The 22,728-nt window shown below is 33.5% G+C and overlaps 2 protein-coding genes across 2 annotated transcripts in view; one reads left to right on the top strand and one right to left on the bottom strand.

Moving 5' to 3' along the window:
- Window positions 1-20,966, bottom strand: part of LOC111637332 (isovaleryl-CoA dehydrogenase, mitochondrial-like) — a 61,223-nt gene extending 40,257 nt beyond the window's left edge. The window contains exons 1-2 of the mRNA XM_023382812.1: window positions 20,742-20,966; window positions 3,402-3,491 (exon numbers count right to left, since the gene is read on the bottom strand). Of these exons, the coding sequence (XP_023238580.1) occupies window positions 3,402-3,491; window positions 20,742-20,891 (240 nt within the window). The 5' untranslated portion in view covers window positions 20,892-20,966. The remainder of the gene's footprint in view (window positions 1-3,401; window positions 3,492-20,741) is intronic.
- Window positions 20,967-21,158: 192 nt separating this feature from the next.
- Window positions 21,159-22,728, top strand: part of LOC111637328 — a 24,073-nt gene continuing 22,503 nt past the window's right edge. Inside the window, exon 1 of the mRNA XM_023382806.1 lies at window positions 21,159-22,662. Coding sequence (XP_023238574.1) covers window positions 21,271-22,662 — 1,392 coding nt within the window. The 5' untranslated portion in view covers window positions 21,159-21,270. The remainder of the gene's footprint in view (window positions 22,663-22,728) is intronic.

Raw genomic sequence — 22,728 nt, 5'->3', positions numbered from 1 at the left:
GATGCACATCTTTAAATCCTCTATCGAAACCACGTGCATAAATTTTAAAGAGGAGATGATCTTGTCGATGGCCTGGCAAGAGTTGATACATAACACGCTTTAACTGCTCGTTATTTCCGAGCAAGCGGACATGTCACGCATGCGTGACGGATAATTTAAAAGAAATGTTCGATCTTAAGAAAGAAATTATTTAAACAACATTCGTTAATGTCTTTCGTTGACGGCAGTCGTTAGTTTGAACGGCATGCGCGACACATCTTTTAAAAAAGAACTGTTCGATCGCAAGAACGAAGTTATTTGAAATATCGAATTTACGAGCTAAAAAGCTAAAGGAACCTGAGGAAGAACCTAGAAGAGGTTCGAAAACGTTTGTTTTTTTGTTTCGTCGTTCGTACCACACATTATATTGGTTCAGTGTACGTGTTTGATATATAAGTGTGGTGAGTTGTGAGTTTTTTCAACACTGAAATAAAAATCTGTTTAAAAAAGCTTTTCATTAACCTCAAATCAAAGTTATTTTAATATTTCTGTCACAATATTCTCAAATTGTTTTCATTTGTTCCAATGACATCAGTAGCCATAGCCAGAGGTATAAGTCATTCTTTTCATATTTTCTATTCACAGTCAGATCAACATTTGTGGCAATGATGAACACCTCTGCTGTTATTAAAAGAACAGTTTTGAGTTTAGTAACATATCATCAGTCTCCTCCCATTTAGCCACTATTATTTTGTTCAAAACTAGCTGCTATGCCAAGGCAGTAATCATTTCTCCATTTTTAATATTCCTTCATGTTTTTTTTTATTTCTCATTTAATGTCCCATATGTTCTTCTATTTATTTTGATCTGTTTTGTTTATCTTTAAAGGGAGGATTTTATACACCTCAATTTCTGATCCTTCTTCAAACCAACTTTTTCATATGTTAAAGATTTTGATCATCATCAATCCCTTTTATAAATAATTTAACTATTAAACTTGTTTTTTAAACAAACCTACAAGAATACACTTTCTCAATTGCCTCTCAACTAAGTTTGAGAAAGTTATTAGTATGGATAGAACATTCCTGTTATTATTACAATGATCTAGTGTATATGCTGTAACAACCTTACATCTTTCACAATTCCCTGCTACAGTATATAGTAGGAGCAACATCTAAACAATTAAAGATTTGTATGCTAAAACATCAAAAGTCTATTAATATAGCTAAGACAAATATGGAGCTTGCCAAATATGTAATCAAAGATGAATACCCACCATACTGGAGGGATGTAACTTTATTAAAACAAGTTTGCAACCAAAAGCAAGTTTTTGCAAGGAAATCCTAACAAAATAAAACCCTATTAACCATTCATGTTTTTACCTACAAGATTATTGGATAATTATGTGAGAATCAAACAAGTAAAAAAAGAACAATGCAAGGATGACCTTACCAAAAGCTAATATATGTCAACTTTCTGACCTGAGAGAGTGTCAACTTATGCTTTCTCAGGATTGATAGTGACACCTTTCTCACAACTCTTGGTCACCTCTAAGATTTCTGCTGCTTTGAATATGATGAGGAATGACCAATTCCAGTCAGTCATCATCTGTTCTTTCAATTGTTCAGTTTAGTGTGTTTGTATGCCTTTTTGGATTAGTGTTCTGTGCCCTCAGATTCCTCATCATCCTTCTACTTAGTGCTTCTGAAAAACTACATTCCAAAGATCCTCAAAAGGGATTCTAGTTCCAATTTGTGAGGTACCAAAAATTTGTAATCTCTGTGTCCACAAAACACAAATACACTGTGTACATGTTGTCTAATAAATGTTTAAGTGTAGTAAATTGTGTTGAGTGAATTGATTCCAACTAAATCTTGTCCTTTCCTACTCCATCCTCTTACCCCTAGTGTATATACGAGACCATGTATTGCCATCCAAAAATATGCTCAAAACCTCGTGTAGTAGATGTCAAACTTTCTTGGTGTCAAAAGAAAAGACTGTAGTAGAATCACACAGTGGTGCCTGGATGTCACCTGGTAACCCTCATCTGCAATGATGGTGTTAATTCTGACATCTCATAGTGGTGTCAGAATTAACACTATCATTGCAGGGAAATCTTACAATTATATATAATGGTTTAATATAAATATAATCATATGTTAATGCATTTATACATAGGAGGCTGTTCTCCATTATAAATTATATGAGGGCTATTTTTTAAATAAGGTCCATTTGTGAATGAGAGTGCGAATGACACACGATTGCAGCAGTGTGCATGAGCATCTGCTTTCAGCATGCTTTGCGCATGTTTAGATGCCATTTGCAGCCATATCATCTGTCTGTGTACTGAACTGTAAAAGTTTATAATGTTTAAGAAAATTGAGTTGCCCACCAACTGTAAGATATATGATCTGTTATTCAATTGCAGCACAAAAGATCATGGTAACTGTCTTTTGGGACAGGAAAGGAACTTTGTTAGTGGATTTTATGCCAAGAGGCACAACAATCAATCCTGATGCTTATTGTGACCTTGAGAAAACTCCACCATGCCATACAAGACAAGCAGAGTGGCCTAATGTCTTCTGGCAGCAGGTGGCAGATTTCTTTGAAGTTGAAATTTAAAAATTTTTGAGTGGTATGACAAATGTTTGAACAAAAATGAAAATTATGTAAAAAAGTGGATAAAAGTATGTAGAATATGGGAAAAAATATATTTTAATGATATTTACAGTATTTTTCTTCTTATTAAAAAACGGACCTTATTTAATAGCCCTCGTATTATCCTATACATAATTTTTATAATTTTGTTAATTTGTTTTATAATTGTAAAAAGTTTGTTGTTCAGTTATTATTTTACCTTTGCCTAGCATATCAAACTTGAGTCTGTAAAAAGAAAGTTTAAACTTTTCAAACATTAACACCATTAAACTAAATTTATTGACTTATTAGATAATCCTAGTATAGCCAACATAATTTTTTTAATAAAATGACTTCTTTAATGACTACTAGCATTTTGCTAGACTCCAACCAATGCCAAATTCTATCGGGCTAGATTCTATCCTAATGGAATTCGGCATTGGTTGGAGTCTAGCTTTATAGTATATTGGGTCTAGTGATGTTATTTACTAGCATTTTGATCTTGTGATGTTATCTATGGAATCATTTACTATTAAAAAAAATACTAATTCAGAAATATTTTTATAAAATCTTATAACTATATAAATTTTAAATGATAACACAAAGAATCCTTAATGAATTAGATATATTAAATAGCATAAAATTCAAATTGTCCTAATAATATTAATTATGGATAAGAAATCAATTTCATCATAATCATTTATTTAACTTACTACAAAGTGTATAGAGTAATTAATACTATATGAAGTATGCCTGTATCAAAATATAAATATACAACAACTTACCTTAAAATCTGAAAAAACATTGTTTTTGTCAATATCCTGTGCATGTGGCCCAAGTTCTTTCTGAACAAACTGAAACACTGATTGTCTCAACTGCAATTTAATGTTTATAATAAAAAAGTTAAATAATATCATAGTTTTTTAAGTAATAAATACTAAATTTTATAACAACACATACATCAACCTAATTTGATTATTAATGTCAAACAAACTGCTGGATTATTAATCAGACTATAACAAAACTAATCTAATGATTAAATGTAAAGCAATTTGGCTATAGGTAAACAGTCAGTCTGTCATCTAACAAAATATTTAACTTTTAATTTAGTTTGATGCAGAATATTCTAAATTTAACTTTCAAATTTAGAATATTCTACAAGAAATTGTCCTAAAGCAGGACTTAAACCTGCAATTCCTGATTATTGTTTAGGTGCATTGTCAGTTACATTACTCAAACTCACATCTGATCTTCACTTCTAAAGCAAATAGCTATTAAACTAATTTAGATATAACCATACTGGTCACTCGTGGTTCCAACTGGGGATGGCTTTAATGTCCATGGCTTTCTACGGCTCTCAGCTGACTTGCATTATCCTTATTATAGCCTATTTAATAATACACAAGTTTGTTTGAATTACTAAATTTTAATTACTTTATTTTCTTAGTAATTAACCAAAATTCAGATCATAAGTGAAATTTTCATACTGTTTTTTAACTTAGGTTATATGCTTTTGAACTTGCTATTTCTGATAATATCAAATACAGTGTGTGATTGGTTAACAAACAGTTTGAACTGCAAACAAATCAGACAACAAACACTTTTGCGAAAGATTTTTATGTTCGGACAACAAACACATGTTCAAATAACGAACACCTCACAGAACAAACACAATAAGAAGTGACGAAAAAAACGAATACAGACTGGTGTTCCCTTATCTCCAGGTGACAGTTCGAAATCTTTTGAAGCACAGGAAACATCAACATCAATGCTCAACATGATACAGATCAAATATTATTCCTCTAAACTTTGAAACTCTCCCTTGTAATTCCAGCCTTTTGTTTAACTTTCTGACAGAAATAATTTTTTATAGTCTTCACGAGACTGTCAGGCACTTATTAAATTTTGCATCGGTTTTTATTTTCAAAAGGGGAGGGTTTAACTGTCCCATCAGATATTTATTAATGTTTAACACCAAATTTCAAATTCTGTCCAGCCTCACATTTACATAATTTTTTGTGCACTAATTGATTTCTGTTCTCTGAATTTTGTAAGTGCTTTTATAAACTTTTTATTTAAAAAAGAAATTGATAATATTATGGAGCCTAAAAAAAGTGTAGTGTCAAGAACAATGCTCACTGTAGAAACAAGCAAGAGATAATAGCCAAGGTAGAGAGTAGGCAGAACATGTCTGATGTTGCTAGGTAGTATGACTTAAACAAGTCTACAGTAGGCACAATCTTACCTAAGAAAGTTATAATCAAGAAGTCTCAAGCAACTAAAAAATTAATGAAAATCATATCTGAGAAACAAAGATGTGCCATCCATGAAAAAATGGAGAGATTGCTTTCAGTTTAGATAAAAGAAAGGAAAATGAAGAGAGATGTAATCAGTATGACTATCATTCAAGAGAAAGCTGGAGAAATAAATTTTTGAAGTGCATGCTGAACCATACCTACAATACAAAAGGTGAGAAAAATATTCTTGGGCATAAACCCATGAAAAACTAATTGACATTATTTTTGGGAGCTAATGCTAGTGGTGATATGAAGCTTATCTCAAATCTTATCTCTCACTCTGAGAACCCTAGAATATTAAAAAAGTTCCATAATTAAAGAAAGATTGCCAATGATGTGGAGATCAAATAAAAGGGCATGGGTCACACAGGCTTTTTCAAAGAATGGCTGTTTGAAGTTTGTGCTCCAAGCATCAAAAATTACCTTCAGTCCAATGAATTGCCATAGAAAGCACTATTCCTATTGGACAATGAACCAGGACACCCAAAAAACCTTGAAGATAATTTGCTGGAAGACTTTCCCTAACTGACAGTTCAGTTTCTGCCTCTGAATCTCACTTCATTGATTCAGCCAACGAATCAGAAGGTTATTCTGGGTTTCAAGAAATTGTACATTCATGCACTGTTTCATCGATTTTGAAACATGACAGTTGGGGGGCGCTATAGTCACTGAGGCTGTTGACATGTTTTGAAGTGAAGTTGTACCTGTTGCGGCTAAGCTTTTGTGATTGCTTTTATTATGGATAAATTTGTTAAAATTAAAGAGTGTATGGATCAGGATAGTGCCAAAGAAAAGGAAGCAGCTTTCGAGAAGAGTGCAAAGATATTAAGAACACCACCAGGTAAACGTTTGCGGTCCTGTTCCACAGGAAGTGCTGTTAAAGTGAGAGACTCTAGAAAGAATTTGGATCAAGAATTATTCTTAGAAGAGATAAGAGGTATGTTCAGTGAAATGAAGGATGCTATAGAATTAAAAATAGAGACGGAATTACATTTAGTAAAAGACAATTTTGTGCAAATGAACGATAAGATTAATATACTGTCAGAGAGAATCAATAAATTAGAATCCATGTATGACTGCAGAGATGATCGTAATAATATGCAAGTTGTCACTACTCTAACCAAAAGAGTTAACACACTTGAAAGCAATCTAAGGAAAAGAAATTTGGTACTGTTTAATGTGGAGTTGAGTGATAGGGAAAATCCTTTTGATACAGTATCGAAGTTAATTCGGGATGTTGTTGGTTTATCGAATGTCTTTGTTGACTGTGTTAGACTTACTAAAAATACCAGAAATAATATGATGGTTTTGGTTACCTATGTTTCCATGCAGGTGAAAAGAGATATATTGAGCAGCTGGAAGAGTAAGTGTAACAAATTGGATGTTACTGACTGGAGGAAGGCAGTGTGCATAAGGGAGGACCTGTCCGTTGAATGTAGAGAGAAGAGAAAACAACAGATGGATAATTTAAGACAGGCTAGAAAGGAGGGGAAAATCGCTTATTTCAGGGGTGATAAATTGGTGATAGGTGGAAACACTCGCAAGACTGTCAAGGATAAAGAAGAGGATAGTTGTGTCAGTGATTCTTTTTTAGGAGTAAGCATGATTCATTAAAAATCCTCAGTTGGAATATGAATGGATGGAAGAAGGAATATGAAATGGAATATTGGAGTATTGTGAGAAAGTTTCATATCACTTGTTGGATGAAAATCTGGTTGGGTGAATTAGATTCAAGAAAGCTACCGACAGATGTAAGTAATGCATAAGAATTTTATAAGATTAACGCTACTAGTATATTTGATAAAGAGCGAAAAAGAGGTAGGATGGTATTGATGATTGATAAAGAATTGAAGGAGGTGGTGGTGCGTCCCGTTGAAGATTGGTTGTTTGAAGTACATTGGAAAAATATTAAATTAATTTTTGTTTATGTGAGAGTAGAAGCTGAATAGTTCTGGGTTGCTACAATATTATCGCCTGGTTAAACCTGATTTTGGCATGGCAGGATATTTAAGGGATGCTGGAATCTCAATTGCGATGAAAAAACAGATTGCGAAACTGCGGTTAAACTGTTATAAGTCAAGAAGTGCTTCTTTGGTGTGTAAAATTTGCAACCAGGTTTATAGTTACAGTGATTGGTGCTTCCATATGTTTAGCAATTATGGAAATGATATGTACGGGGAATACTTAAGAATGTTGCATGGTGGTTTTAACTCAGATTTCGTAAATTTGTTAAAATTTAACAAGATGTTAAAGAAATTAGATGGTTTGAGTTAAGCGAATTTATTGTTTTGTTTTTTCCCCCTTTGATATTGTATTGAATTATATGTCAAATAAACTATTATTATTATGTGTTGGGTTTAGTGGGTTATACTCGGTACACACCGGTGGCTGTGTACTATGCCGGACCAGAGTCAAGGTATAGCAACCAAAACAAAACTAAAATTAAATGTGTGTTTAAGTGTCAGTGTCTGTATTAAGGAATTTCCTAACAATATGACATGTATTCAATATAGTGGCCTTCTGTAGTGTAATGTATGTATTTCTACTCAATTGTAATGTTCCCAGGCTTTTGTGTAGTGTGTGTGGTATCACACCTGTACAGGAGAGAATGACAGGTACAGTACAATAAGCACCCTATCCATCCTCCACAGATGCCTTATTTCCTGGGCGAGTTCTGTGTACTTGCTAATTTTTTCAGTGCATGTGTTTTGTACATTGTGAGTGTTTGGAATGGCTATGTCTATAATGTATGTGATTTTATTGTGTTTGTCAATGAGTGTGATGTCTGGTCTGTTGTGGTAAATTGTTTTATCTGTGATTATGGCTCTGTCGTAATACATTTTGTGCGTGTTATTTTCCAATACTGTCTGTGGAATATACTTGTAGTATGGTTCGTGGATGTCTGCCAATTTGTGTTTCTTTGCAAGCTCTTGGTGTATTATATTTGCTACTTGATTGTGTCTATGTAAGTAATCTGTCTGTGCCAAGAGCTTGCAACCAGAAGTGATGTGTTGTATAGTTTCTGGCATGATGTGACATTTTCTGCATGTGTCATTTGTGAGTGTTGTATCTTTGAGTATGTGTTTTCTGTAGTTTTTAGTATTTATGACCTGATCCTGTATGGCAATCATGAATCCTTCCGTCTCCCCAAAGAGGCATCCCCGATCTAACCAGCTGTTTGACGCAGTTTTGTCAACAAAATCCTGGGCCAGGTCGTAAGGATGCCTGCCATGGAGAGCCTTTTGAGCCCATGATTGCTTAATGTTGTCTATGCTTTTTATATGTTGTGTCATGTCTGTATGTTGTGAGTGTAAGTTTAATGGTGTGTTATTTGAGTCTGCTAGAGTTACTGCTTTATGTAACTGTGATGTTTCTTGTTTCTTGTAGAAAAACTCTCGCAGTGACTGTATTTATTATTATTATTATTATTATTATTATTATTAACATGACAGTTTTCCTCAACAATGACATCAAATATGTTTTGGAAAGTAAAGTTTGATATTCTTGAAGCTATCCAGCTCATTCAGAAGATCAAAATCACTAAACAACAGTTGAATTCTGCTTGATAAAAGCTGTCATGGAGAAGGAGATGATGTCCCTGAAATTATGGATAAAATTGTGACAACTGCTAGAGATCTAAAATTGGAGGCAAATGAAGATGACATTGAAGAACTCATAATGGAACCTGAAACGAATCTGACGATGGAAGAATTCTAAGGACTCTTGAATGAAGAACATCAAGAAATTATATGATTATGATTAAAGAAATTATATGATTGTAAGTGTTATAATCATATAATAACTTCGTTCGCGTGAAGTGTCATTATATACTAGAACACCAAGAAATTCAGCTAGATGTATTTTCTTCTGAAAAAAAGGAAGATGAAAGAGGACCAATGCCAACATCTGCTATTAATTAAAGATCTTTTGAAGAAATGGAAAGATGTCAGAATAATGGTCTTAGAATGGCATCCAAACCAGGTTGAGGTTAATACACTCATAGATCTCTACAATGACAATGTTATTAATTACTTCCGAAAAATCCTAAAGAAGACAGAGAAGCAATCAACATCGGACAGAGATTCTTTAACGCCCCACAAATGGAAAAAAGTATGACTGATAAAAATACAAAACTGTGTACGTATGTATTATCATTATTACATATAAATAAACATAGTAAGAAAGTATATAATTATTTATTGACAAGACTATGTCTTGTCTGTAAAATCATACTGCTGTCAATGGCTGGACACCTTAGAGGTATGAAGGAGTACATGTTAGGAGTTGCAATTTGGCACAGAGTATTTGGTGCCCAAATCATGTGCATATAAAATAAACCAGACATGTAGGTATTCAGGGGACCAAGAACCAAGTCAAAATAAAATACAAATAGCAAAACTGTTTGTACAAACAGGTGCTAGTGAGAGATTTGAGCATGCATTGCTCGTTGGGAATTTCGAAACGCAAATGTTGCAAAATCGAATTTTGACAAACGCATGCATTGGGAAGTTCAAAATGCAAACGTTGTGAAATCGAATTTTGACAAACATGTGACACACGTTACGCATGTATTCTCTTGCTCTTGTCATTTCCTCATCCTGTAAAATAACAAGAGCAACATCAGGACAATTTTGGTATAAATATATTTCCACTTACTGTAACCAAGAACAGGCCCACAACAATGCAACCCGTCATAACCATGGCGGCAACAAAGCCCACTGTAATCTACGCCAGGACCATGACTATCGATGACAGGACCATGAGTACTGATGTCGGCTTTTCCTCACTGGTTAGTGCTCATTTTTCTCTTTTCCTTAGAAAACAGTGTGCAGTTGAGCCCTGAGTCTCTGAGACATAGTCTCATCTCAAAAATGGCCTTGTCGTTTTACCTGTTTATTTTTTGGGGTCTCCAGAATGAATTAATCAAATTCTCCTGAAAATCTATGGTAAATCAATAATTGGTTAATAAACAATTCGGGTAGTGAACATGATCTTAAAACAAATTATGTTCTTTAATCGATCACTCACTGTAGACATTAGGTACCATCTCTTGATAAATTTAATAATTATAATTTATATTTTAATAATTAATTTAGAAGATTATGAAAGAAACGAATTTGTCTGAAATGAGAGTTAAACTTGCAACTCCTGCAAAGGTTGGATGGAGGTCTGTATAGAGCAGGGCTTCTTAAACTATATGTCATGATCCCATTTGGGGTCGTTTAGTGAAATCTTGGGGTTGCGAGATTTTAATGCAAAATTTTGAAAATAATTTGTGAGAGTTTGAAAATGGCATGCTTTGTGTCATAGGTTTCGTGAGTTGCACTTTGTGTCACTTCTGGTGCAGCGAGACAATGATTCAGNAACTTATATATAAACTGCTAAAAAACTTTAAGTTCATTTTTCTTGATTATATTTGAGTATTGCACTTTAGTATTTTACAGGTAGTACACTCACATGGTATATTACCTCAACACCAAAGATCATGAAAATCTGTTTCCCCAAAGCCATAGGGTCTCCTTGTAATTAATTTGGTACTAGAGGTAGGTACCATTTCTTATTACTTAAAATTCAATTATTAATTATAAAGGTAAAGTAGTCTGATTCAATACAGCAATTGTTTAACTTACTGGTATTATTAAAACTATTGGGCTTTGATATGTTTATAGATGTATAATTTGAGTTTTAACTATAATTTTGAAATTGAAAATGCCTTCAATCCTGTTTTTAAATTAATTTTATACTATATAAATTATTGTAAATATACACAAAGCATGTGTCAAAAGTCCCTTGTACTCTTCGCATTCCAAAAGTGCTGAAGATGTATTAATTTTGTTCTCATGTATTGTGCGTACTGGATAAATAAATAAATACGATAAAAAACACACCTTTAACAATCCAGAAAATAAAATTTACTAAAATGAAAACGCTTTCAGTCATTTTTAACCTATCTTCCTCAGTTACCATGAAATAGAATGTGAAAATAGAACATTAAATTTAAATATAAATGAAAATTTCGAAATAAATAAACAAATAAATGAAAATGTAGTTGCAGACAATAAAATAAATAACAAATAAATGTTTCTTAATAAAAATAAAAATGTCTCTTAATAAAATTAATCTTCATAAAAAGATCGCCATGTGGTAGCCAATGTGTTTGCATCCCTATGGGAGCAAGCATCAATTATCAAACCAACAACAAATATACACACAATGAAATATCTTGAAAGATTAGAGATTTTTAAAGCGCACTGGCTGAACTGACTGCATCAACCATAGGGACGCAGACACATTGGCTACCACATGGTGATCTTTTTATGAAAATTAATTTTATTAAGAGACATTTTTATTTTTATTAAGAAACATTTATTTGTTATTTATTTTATTTATGTTGTTGTTTATTTTATTGTCTGCAACTACATTTTCAATTATTTATTTATTTATTTATTTCAGAATTCTCGTTTTCCTTTATATTTAAATTTTACATTCTATTTTATGGTAACTGAGGAAGATCAGTTAAAAATGATCGAAAACATTTTTATTTTAGTAAATTTTATTTGCTGGATTGTTAAAAGTGTGTTTTTATCATATTAACATTTAATTATTAACAGTAACATTAATATAGTCTGATATAATATGGCAATTGTTTGGGTGAAAATATTTAATTTTATCTTCTTGATCTTGTGAAGATGAATGGGCTTTTCTGCATGAAAATCTATTTTTCTTTCTTGTTGAATCCTTCCATGTTTCTCTTTTGTTTGTTGCTAACAAATGAATATATTTTTGAATTTGAATTGTCAATTTGAACGCAATGAAAATATTAAACTAAGTGAAAATATTTGCTGTTTAATCAAAGTATTTATTATAATTGATAAGACTATGTCTTGTTTATAAAATCATTCTGCCTACTGTGTTACAAGCTTAGAGTAATGAAAAAGTACATGTCAGGAGTTGCAATTTGGCACAGAGTATTAGGTGCCCAAATCATGCATGCATAAAAAAAACCAGACTTGTAGGTACTCAGGGGGCCAAGAACTAAGCCAAAATAAAATACAAAATGGCGACTCTCTCTACAAACAGGCAAACTGAAGTCAGGTGGTAAGAGTACCACCCACAGTCATTCTAGAAAGTGGACTCTGACCCTAGGACTGAACACATAGTATTTTCTTTGTTAAATAAAATTTGTAATCTAATTTTGTAAATTTGGGAGTGCTTCAAATATGACATAAAAACAGGGTTTTATGTTGTTACAAGTAGGTTTTTTAACATTATCTAGTATAGTAAAATCGTGAGATCGATAAAAATTTGAAGTTATATTAGGGTTGTTGTTACATCTGATGACATTATAATTGGGTTCAACTGTATATAGTGCAAAATATTTTTGTGCAAAATAAAAAAAATATTTTTGGATGATACAATAACCAGGATTATTTTTTCAAAAACAGGAAATTTTCGTTACACATGGACAAAAATTCAACCCGGAGCGACACATGATGGAGAGAAATTTCAAAATTGGATAGGTTAATTTCATCGAAAATGAACTGTGGATGACCTTGTGGTCGTGGCCAGCAAAGTTTGAATGATCACACCCAAAAGCAGCAATATCAAAGAAGATTGGAGAATGAGAACGAGAGCCAGCCTTGATCGTCAAAGTGATTCTGCTAAGTAGTGAGTCTCTGAGACATAGTCTTGTCCCAAATATGGCCTTGCCGTTTTATTTGTTTTCATTTATTATTAGTAGAAACATTATTTTTTATAAATATAGTTAGGGTTACCAACAGTGTCATTTTCACCTGAAGATTCCAGTTCTGGCAATATTTATCCAGTCTCCAGTTTTACTAGTAATTTCACCAGGAATATCAATGTTTTACTTATTATTCTTTATTCTTTAATATTAAAACTTAAAATCGGTTTGTTAATTATTCTGTAACATTCACTTTGTGAATATCGGAACCGCCCACAATCTTCATACAGAGTTAAGTTGGTAACGTGCCATTTAGGGCGGCCAATGTCTGTCTTGTTCAACTGTCAAGTTGAATTAATTTACATTTTAAAAGTTAAATAATAGTTTGAAAGTGTTTGAAAGAAACTAGGAGTTCAAGCAACATAAACAGTAAAAAAAAATAATAGTAGTTTGTAAGTTTGTTTGGAGGTAAGTAATGCAAATTGTTTTTGTAAATGGTATTTTGACGTCTGACTGTCAAACTCTTATAGGGCAGTGAAAATTCAAACATAAAATTTAAAATAAAATGAGGTTATGTTCAAGTTAAAAATATTTTGATTGTTAGAAACAATTAATTTGTTATTCATATTCATTAGCATAAAAAACACTGATGAATAATAAAAATCATAGTTCAATGTGTGAAATAAGCAATCTGCACCTCAAAAATTAGGAGCAGTTGCGAGATGAACACATTGAATTGCATTGTTTTTTTTTGCTTTGAAATATTTATTTAAAATTTAATTTTAAGTATATTAATAATTCTTTAACACAAAAACGGCTTCCAACAACTTAACACTGCATTGATAAATAACAATCCACAAAATCTTTTTTTACAAGTGTTATGTCCATAACAAACTCCACAAACGCTTTTGACCTCCACCGAGGTCTGCTTCAGGTGGTGACTGACTGTGTTTCCTCCTGACCATCGTAACGATGACACATGAGATGTAAATAGTTGTGCGTGTCGGGTTTCACCCCTCCGCCTGTCCCAGTTCGAATTCCTCGAAACAAATACTGCCACGCCTGCGCGATCGTTTCGCCATCTTTGAAGTTGATGCAGGTGCTCCCCACTGTTAGCTTTATATATCTCCCAGGCCTCCAGGTGACAGATGTGATCTTTCAGAACGCTTGTCTGATTAGTCTGGTGTTACGGAAGTCCGCCCTTATTTCAGGGTCTGTAATGTTGGTCGACAAGGCAGTGGTGTGCCTGTTATTTTTAATATCCGCTTGATGTTCACATAACCGTTTTTGTGTTGAGCGGATGGTGGAGCCAATGTAAACCAAGTCTCTATGGAATCTATCGTCCCTGATGGGGGATGGAGTATACCCCTGGGGCCCTGCTGAGATCTATCACGTCCTTGGTGTTGTGCAGCAGGTCATAAATAGTGCTGGTTCTCATGTACGCAATCTTTGTGTGGTTGCGGCAAGCAATCTCCCTGTATAAGGGGTCTAAATGATAGTTGAACCGGACAACCATGTGCCTAACGTTCTTATCAGGTTGGTGGTTGTCGTCCAGCGAAGGAAGGGGGCTATCACTGGGACGTGAGGGACGATGGGCATAGGCCCGGGCTAAACCGCGAACCACGCCTTTTCTATAGCCATGCTCAATGGCGATTTTTTCTGTGTCGGAGCTCTAACCGGGTGTCGTGATCGTTTGTGTGGTGAGTGAAGGCCCGTCTGGTAAGGGCATGGAAGGCCGCAATTTTGTAGACAAAGGGGTCAGAGGAGTTTGCAGGAATGAGAAGTGGGAGTGGTCCAGTTTACGGTACATGCTCGTTTCTATCTTACCACCTTTGAGACATATGTTAGCATCTAGAAAATGTGCACTCGAGTTGCTAACCTGATCTAACCTGAGGGTGAGGCTGTAGGCATTGTCGCTCATGCCCGACAAAAAATCGTTGAGCTTCGGTGTGGTTTTCCAAAGTATAAAGATGTCGTCCACATATCTTTGGTATAGAGTGATGTATGGTAAGAACTTGGGCAATACTCTCTCCTCCAACTGTCTTACCATTAGCTTGCAAAGGTCTCCCGAAAACGAGCTGCCCATGAGCACACCTCGTCTTTGTAAATAAGTAGCATTGTTGAACTGGAAAACCGAGGTGTAGCACATTAGATGTGCCAGCTCTAATATCCGCTGACGGTGCCGGAGCGCATCATTCTCACGAAGAAGAAGGCCCCTAAGTGCGCAGAAGCATGGCTGCAGATATTAGAGCTGGCACATCTAATGTGCTACACCTTGGTTTTCCAGTTCAACAACGGAAATCTATGGAATTTAGGCTACCATAGATTTTTATGGGAATTTGATTAATTTGTTCTGGAGACCTAAAAAATAAATAAAAAATTATTTTACTTTTTTACTATGTTCATTTATATGTTCAAGATACATATATACACAATCTTGTATTTTTAACAGGCATGTTTTTTCTGTTTGTGAGGTGTTAAAAAATCTGTACAATGGCGATTGTTTTTCTCTCTTCTTCAGGATTTTTCAGAAGTAATTAATAGCAATGTGGTTGTACAGATCCATGAGCTTATTAACCTCAATCTGGTTTGGATGCCATTCTAAGACCATTGTTCTGACATACTCCTACTTCTTCAAAAGACTTTAATAGCAGATGTCAGCATTGGTCCTCTTCTTCAGAAGAAAACATATCTCACTTAGTTTCTTGGTGTTTTTCATTCAAGGGTTCTGTTATCAGATCAGTTCCAGGTTCACTGATTTTCATTTGAGTCTTCTTGATTATCTCTTTCTTAGATAAGATTGTGCTTACTGTAGACTTGTTCAAGCCATACTGACTAGCAACATCAAACATCTGTCCACTCTCTATTTGGCTATTATACTCTCACCTTTCAAAAGTAAAAACTGATGCAAAACTTAATGAATGCCTGCCTGACAGTCTCATGAAGACTATAAAAAAATTCTGTCAGAAAGGTAAACAAAAGTCTGGAATTACAAGGAACAGTTTCAAAGTTTGGAGGAATACTATCCGATCAGTATATACCGGGTTGAGCGTCAATGTCGATGTCTTCTGCATTCCAAAAGGTTTTGAATTGTTACCTGGAGACCAGGGAAGACCAATTGATATTTATTATTTTATGTTGCTTCTTCTTGTATTTGTTCTATGAGGTGCTTGTTATCTGAACATAAAAATCTTTCACAAAAGTGTTCACTATCCGACTTGTTCACAGTCCAAACTGTTCATTAACCAATCACCCACTGTATGTCCATTTTAAACTTTAATGTGTTTATTGAGTTATTTCCTTTTGTGATTTATTTTCACAGTATCATCACACCTTTAATGCTGAAATTAGGACAACAAAACTATTAATGATTTCAAAAGTTTGTTTTGCTAGTTTTAGAACATTGACTGAAATAATTGCTTACATTATATGTTCTTCATCTTTGCCTTTTCCCATGTTTATATGGGGTCAACGTTTCCTTCTCTAATACGTTTTTTCCATTTCTCTCTATCAAGGGCTTCTTTTCTCTTAAGTCCTTCTGGTTCAAATCTTCTTCCACCTTATCTTTCCAATGCATCTTTGGTCTTCCTCTTTTCCTCTTTCCCTTTACTACCAGTTTTCCAATCTTCTTTTCAACATAATTGTCACTTTTTTGCTCTATGTGGTGGCCAAACCACCTTAACAAAACCTCTGATAAAATCATTCCTTATTCTATCCTTCCTTGACACTCCACACATCCATCTCAACATTCTCATCTCTGGCACCTCCATCTTTCTTTCTTGGGCTCTTGTTATTGCCCATATCTCAGCTCCATATAACATTGCAGGTCTAACAACTGATTTATACAATTTTCCTTTCAGATTGCAGCTAACTTTCTTGCCACAAAACACACCACTCAGCTTCCTCCAGTTCATCCATTCACATTGAATTCTATGCTGCACCTCTGAGTTCAATCCTCCTCCCATCTTGACAAATGTCCCAAGATATTAAAACTTTGAACAAAATGGAACGGCACATTTTGGATTTTAATATTACACTCATCTCTACCATTCAGAGTCATATAAGCTGTTTTAGTTCTGCTAATCTTCATGCCTCTTTCTTCCAAAACTTTCCTCCAATCTTCCAGTTTCTTCTCAGCCTTGGTTTGGAAAACTTCACACAGCACAATATCACCCACAAACAGCATACTCCATGGAGCCTCACACTTCATGTAACACACCAACACATCCATTATCAGATCAAATAAATAAGGGCTAAGGACCACTCTCTAATGCAAACCAACATTAACAAAGAACCCTTCTGTAGTGCCCACACTGCTCTTAACTTGGATCTCTGCTCCCTCGTACATTTCCTTGATGAGCCCAACATATTTTTCTGGAACATTCTTTTCCCTCAAACATCTCCATATCTCTTGCCTTGGTACTCTATCATATGCCTTTTCCAGATCTATGAACACCATGTGCAAATCTTCCTGCATTTCCCTGTGTCTTTCCATCAGCTGTTTTAGAGCAAAGATAGCATCAGTCGTACTCCTTCCCAGCAAAAAGCCAAACTGTTCCTCTCCAATCTCAGATTCCTGCCTAATCCCTTCTTTCTACAATTTTCTCCAAATTTTCATAGTATGGGATAATATCTTTATATCTCTGTAATTTCTGCAATTCTGTACATCCCCTTTACCTTTAAAGATTGGCACAAGAATGTTCTTCCTCCATTCAGCTGGGATCTTCTCTTGCTGCCAGAGTTTCTTCATAAGGTCCCAGAGGATATCAATTCCCTCTTTACCCAAACCTCTCCAAACCTCAACTGGAATCTGATCAGTGCCTACTGCTTTCCCCATCTTCATTTTCCTAAGCACACTTCCCACTTCTTCTCTGCTAATATCTTGCACCACTCCTTCATTTGCCTCTCCTCTCTCGTATAAAGTTCTGGGGCTTACTTCATTCAATAAATTCCTAAAATATACTTTCCATCTTTCTTGACCCTTTCGTAATCTTGTAATACTTCTCCTTTATCATCTTTAATCAGTTTAATAGAGGTAAAATCTTATCTCTTGCTTTGGCAATTCTCATGAACTGCCTTTCACCACCTTTCATTTCAAAACTTTATAAGCCTCTTCTAAAGCCTTTGCTTTTGCAATAGCCACTGCCTTTTTAGTCATTTTATTTGCCAAATGCCTTCCCCCTTTTCTTTGCCTCTTTCTTTTGTTTAACTGCAGCTTGTACTTCAGCATTCCACCACCAAACTTCCTTTCCTTCTGGCAATCTCTTCCCTGAAGTTTTTTCCAAAACCTCTTCTCCAACTTTCAAAATGCAATTACTATTAAGCAACCACCATGTTTGCACATCATCTAGGAACTGGATTTCTTTTAACACTTTTACCTTAAACTCTTTCCTTAATTCCTCCTCTTTCAATCTCCACCATTTGATCATTTGTTCAATCTGGCTAACACAATTCTTACAATGGCCCATAAGAAAGTCACAATCCACCAGAAGAACTCTATGTTGTGCAGCAACACTTTCTCCATTTTACACCTTACTGTTTCTCACTTCTCTCAAATGTCTCCTACAGCACAAGAAAAAATCAATCTGGCTGGATCTACCTCCACTCATGTATATAACCAGTTGGTTCGCTTTCTTCTCAAAGTAGATGTTAACATCTACTTTGAGAAGTAAATGTTGTAGATGCCACAGCATGATCAACTAGTCTTTTTCCCTCTCCATTCCTTTCTCCACACTCCACCAATGTCCAATTTAATGCTCATAATTCTATCACACCTTCATTTAACCTCACAGACTCTGTCTTTTAAAACTTTATCAATTACTATATCAACATATATAAACAAATATCAGCTAACACGATAAACATTAAAGCAACCAAAGCCGAATTAATGGGCTAAAAGCAGCTGTAATAATAATAATTTAAGATAAATTATCTTAAATTATTATTATTATTATTACAGCTGCTTCTAGCCCATAAATTCAGCTTTGGTTGCTTTTATGATATCAACTCCATTCTTTCCTCCCTTATTTGCTCCACTCACAAACAGCTTGTACCCTTCACCAAGTTCTTTAGCTTTATTTCCTTTCCATCTTGTCTCTTGTAGGCACAAAATGTTCACTCTCCTTCTTTGCATAAGATCAACCAACTCTCTACTCTTCCCATTCAATGTTCTGATGTTTAAAGTACCTATTCTTATACTTGTCTTCTTCCTCTTCTCTTTCTGGACTAACTTCTTTATCCGAACCTGTCCTTGATTCGGTAGCCCCATCTCATTTGACATAGTTTTCGAACGACATGACTGCGTATCACTTCGGGGGACATCCTAACACAGTTATAACTTACTTGTAGTCTAGCAGACATTCCATGTAGCTTACGCTATATATGTTACATAGTAAAAAAGAAAAAAACTTGAATGGACTAATATGACTACACATGTACAAACATCATATACATATACAAAACCTGATATATCAGTAATAAGCCAATCAACTATCAGATTACATTGGGCTACTTTTCTGCAATTATTCACCTAAATGCCTCCCTCTAGTGACAAATTATTTAAAATTAATTAAAAATAATCACTGAAAAGAAGCCTGATGTAATCCTGTAGTTGTTTGGCTTATGATTACACATAATAAAATTGTCAAAATTTTTATAAATAATGTTTTAATTTTAATGTATAAAATACTATTATCATATGAACAAATATTCAGTTGATCACTATAATCTATTCTATATTGTTAATAATTTATATACCCATCATATGATTTATTAGATTCAAGCTAATTAATAAAACTAAATTTAAATTTTCTCTAGTTACAGAACAACTTAAAGGAAAAAACTGTATACATCACTGATTCTGAAATTTATTCAATCTGTCAACTATTTAAACCGAGTCAAATAAACCAAACCCACCTATTTCCCCATTCACTTATCCTGAAAATATTACCTTGTGTACAATATTTTGTCTATCCAGCAACTTAATGTGAGAAAGAAGTTCTGTGATGTGTAAAAGTGTTCTTTCCTCTTACTAAACACATAAAATTGCATTTTAGAAAATAATTAGATTAATCTAAGAACTACTTGAGCCGTGTTCAGTAGTGCAGAATTTCTGCTAAGTTTAGCTGTGCTAATTAGTTCCGTCAGCTTGTTTTTGTTCACGCTATAGTAACTTCTACTAATGACATCATTGTTTTTGTCTTGTCATGTGATATATACACAAAAAAAGCACTGTATATGTACACAGCATTTTTTTTGTCATAGAACACAATGGAACGGCATTCCACCATCTTTTTTCGATATATTTTAAAAGTTTTAAGAGAATTTTTGAAAATTTGATGATTGATCCACGTTGAATCACTCTGTTGAGCATAGAAGATTGGCAATAAAATTATTAAGACACTTTTGCTCGTGTGCCGAATCTTGTGTATGATGCATGTAATATATTTTTAGTAATGAGATAAGCGTTCCACCACCTTTTTTTTCCTTAAAAAAGCACTGTATATATATATATATATATATATATTGTAATAATCATAAAATTATAGCTTGCAACAGTCTATAGATCAAACTTTAAGATCACTGGATACATTATATAATTTTTACTAAAAATAATATATAACTTTGATAGATTTAATTATATCTTTTATCACCTTTAATAAAAAATGATTATTAAATATGTTACTGATCAAACCAAATTTTCAAGAATCAACATGAATATGAAAAGTTATTAGAAGCAATATTTTATACACTCACTCAGTACTTATTTATTTTAAATTATAAATTTACTTGTAAATCAAGTTTTAAAATAATCAAATTAATATTTCAATTATTTTTTACATATAAAATTACAAAAATGTAAATTTTTATTTTTGCACTTAATTAACATACAATACAATCTTAAAATTTATATGTAAAAAATTTATTTAGAAAGTGTACAAGTTTAGCTAATTTTTTAAATTTACAATTCTAATCTAAAAAAAACTATTTTTAATATTCAAAGTATTTATCTATTAAAAAAAACGAAATTCAATTAACAATCCGAATCGATTTTTCTAATTTACTGAAAATTCTTTAACTGTATCGTATGTATATACAGTTTATAAATTTTTAAAGATTATTTCTGTATAGTGATAAACACTAACTTGTTTTTGGTCATCCGTCAAGCCAAATACATTATCATTGATTGGATACGTACTGCAGGAACGTATGCTTTTAATTTTACTAGCATTGCTCCTTATATTTTTATATATATTACTTCGCAAAACATAGTTAAACTTTTGAAGATGAAACATGTCTTTACTTCTCTACTTATGGGGGGCCTTTACCTTTGATTGTATATTTCTCCGTTTTCTCAATAACACGTGTATTGTCACGTGGTTATTGGAAAAAATCCTATCATCAAAAATTACATAATTTTATTAAAACTTTTACAGTTATGTATATTACATTTATTGAATTATTGTTATCAAACATATAAAGAAAAATATTTTAATTTTTATTGTCGGATTTTTGGCGTTATTACTTTTTATTGATGTTGGCAATAACAAAGGCACGTGACTTAAGATGGCGGTTTACATGTGTTTAAAACGTGAGTAATAAAACCGAAGAGAACAAAAACTAATTAGACGTATAAAAGTTAGTTTATTAAGTTTTATAAAAATCTCATTATCCATGAATTCTAGTCAGAGAGTTTTATCTAGGACTATTTATTATAAATATTGCAAAAGGACAAAATTTCGAGGTTTCGGCATATTTCAAGATTATTGTAGAAGGGAATTTAAAACAAGTGAATGGCATTACGCTAAAAGAAAAATACAGCCAGAAGATCTTCCGGTTTTTCAGTATGCAACATCTAAAAGTAAACGAGCTATAAGAGTATATGTATGGGGACACGCAGTTTCTGGTTGCTTGGGTATTCCGACTTTTCTAAGACCACCACCAGGTCGTCACAGACAATTAGTAAACCACAAACCTACAAAATTAACTTTTGCAGAAATTTATAAAGTTTTTGACGTTTCTTGTGGTCATGGATTCACAGTGTTTGCAGTAAAATCAAACTTAACAGAAGAGAAACTGTTTGGAACTGGACTAAATACTTATACACAAATTGGTTACCAGGTTGTTAGAAAAGATCATCCACTCTCTCTTATTATACAACCAGTTCCAATCAATTTGCCATTATTACCGAAAACAAAAATTATCAATATTGCTTGTGGTCATGCTCACACTATAGTTGTGACTGACAAAGAAGGTATATTTTCCCTTGGAAACAATGAATTTGGACAATGTGGTTATCCAATTGTAGAGAATGAAATATACTTTGGAAAGAAGCAGATAAATAAAGTCCGTGGTGTTGATAATATTACTAGTGCTGTGTGTGGAGAAGATCAAACAATATTTTTAAATTCCAAAGGTGAAGTATTTGGTTGTGGTTTAGGAAATAAAGGACAGACAGGTCTTGGTCATTATCAAAACACAGGTGTTCCAACACAATTAAAAGGTGATATTGAAGGAGAGAAAATTGTTCATGTTTCTGGAGCATCTAATACTATGTTGGCCATTTCTGAAAATGGTGATCTATTTGGTTGGGGAAATTCAGAATTTGGACAGCTGAAAGTGACAAAATGTGATGAAAATTTCTTAAATGTACCAAGACATATACCTCTTCCATCTATTGGCAAAGTAATTTGTGCAGCTGCTGGTAAAAGTATGTGTGCTATAGTAAATGAACAGGGAAAACTTTATGTATGGGGTTGTGGTTTATTAGGAAAAGGACCACAAGTATCTTTTCTTGATATTCCAACTCTTTTACCTGATGCACTCTTTGGAAAAAATGAATTCAATCCTGACAGCAAAGTAAAAAGTGTATCTAGTGGATTATATCATTTTGCTGCTGTTACAAATCAAGGACATTTATACATGTGGGGAGAAAATCGAGGAGCATGTCTTGGACTTGGTCATAGAAATGATCAGTACTTTCCTTTTAGAGTATCTGTTCCTGCAGAAGTATTGAAAATAAGCTGTGGCATTGATCATAATGCTGTACTTTGTAGATCATTTTGTTAAATAACTTAATAAACAAAATTATGGTATTTATGTTTTAATATATATTTTAATATATATATATAT

Source organism: Centruroides sculpturatus, unplaced genomic scaffold (assembly GCF_000671375.1).
Source record: "Centruroides sculpturatus isolate CEXI.00-Female unplaced genomic scaffold, Cexi_2.0 scaffold1020, whole genome shotgun sequence".
NCBI classification, from domain to species: domain Eukaryota; kingdom Metazoa; phylum Arthropoda; class Arachnida; order Scorpiones; family Buthidae; genus Centruroides; species Centruroides sculpturatus.
Note: the sequence above shows the minus strand (reverse complement) of the source record. Positions and strands in the feature narration are given on the sequence as shown.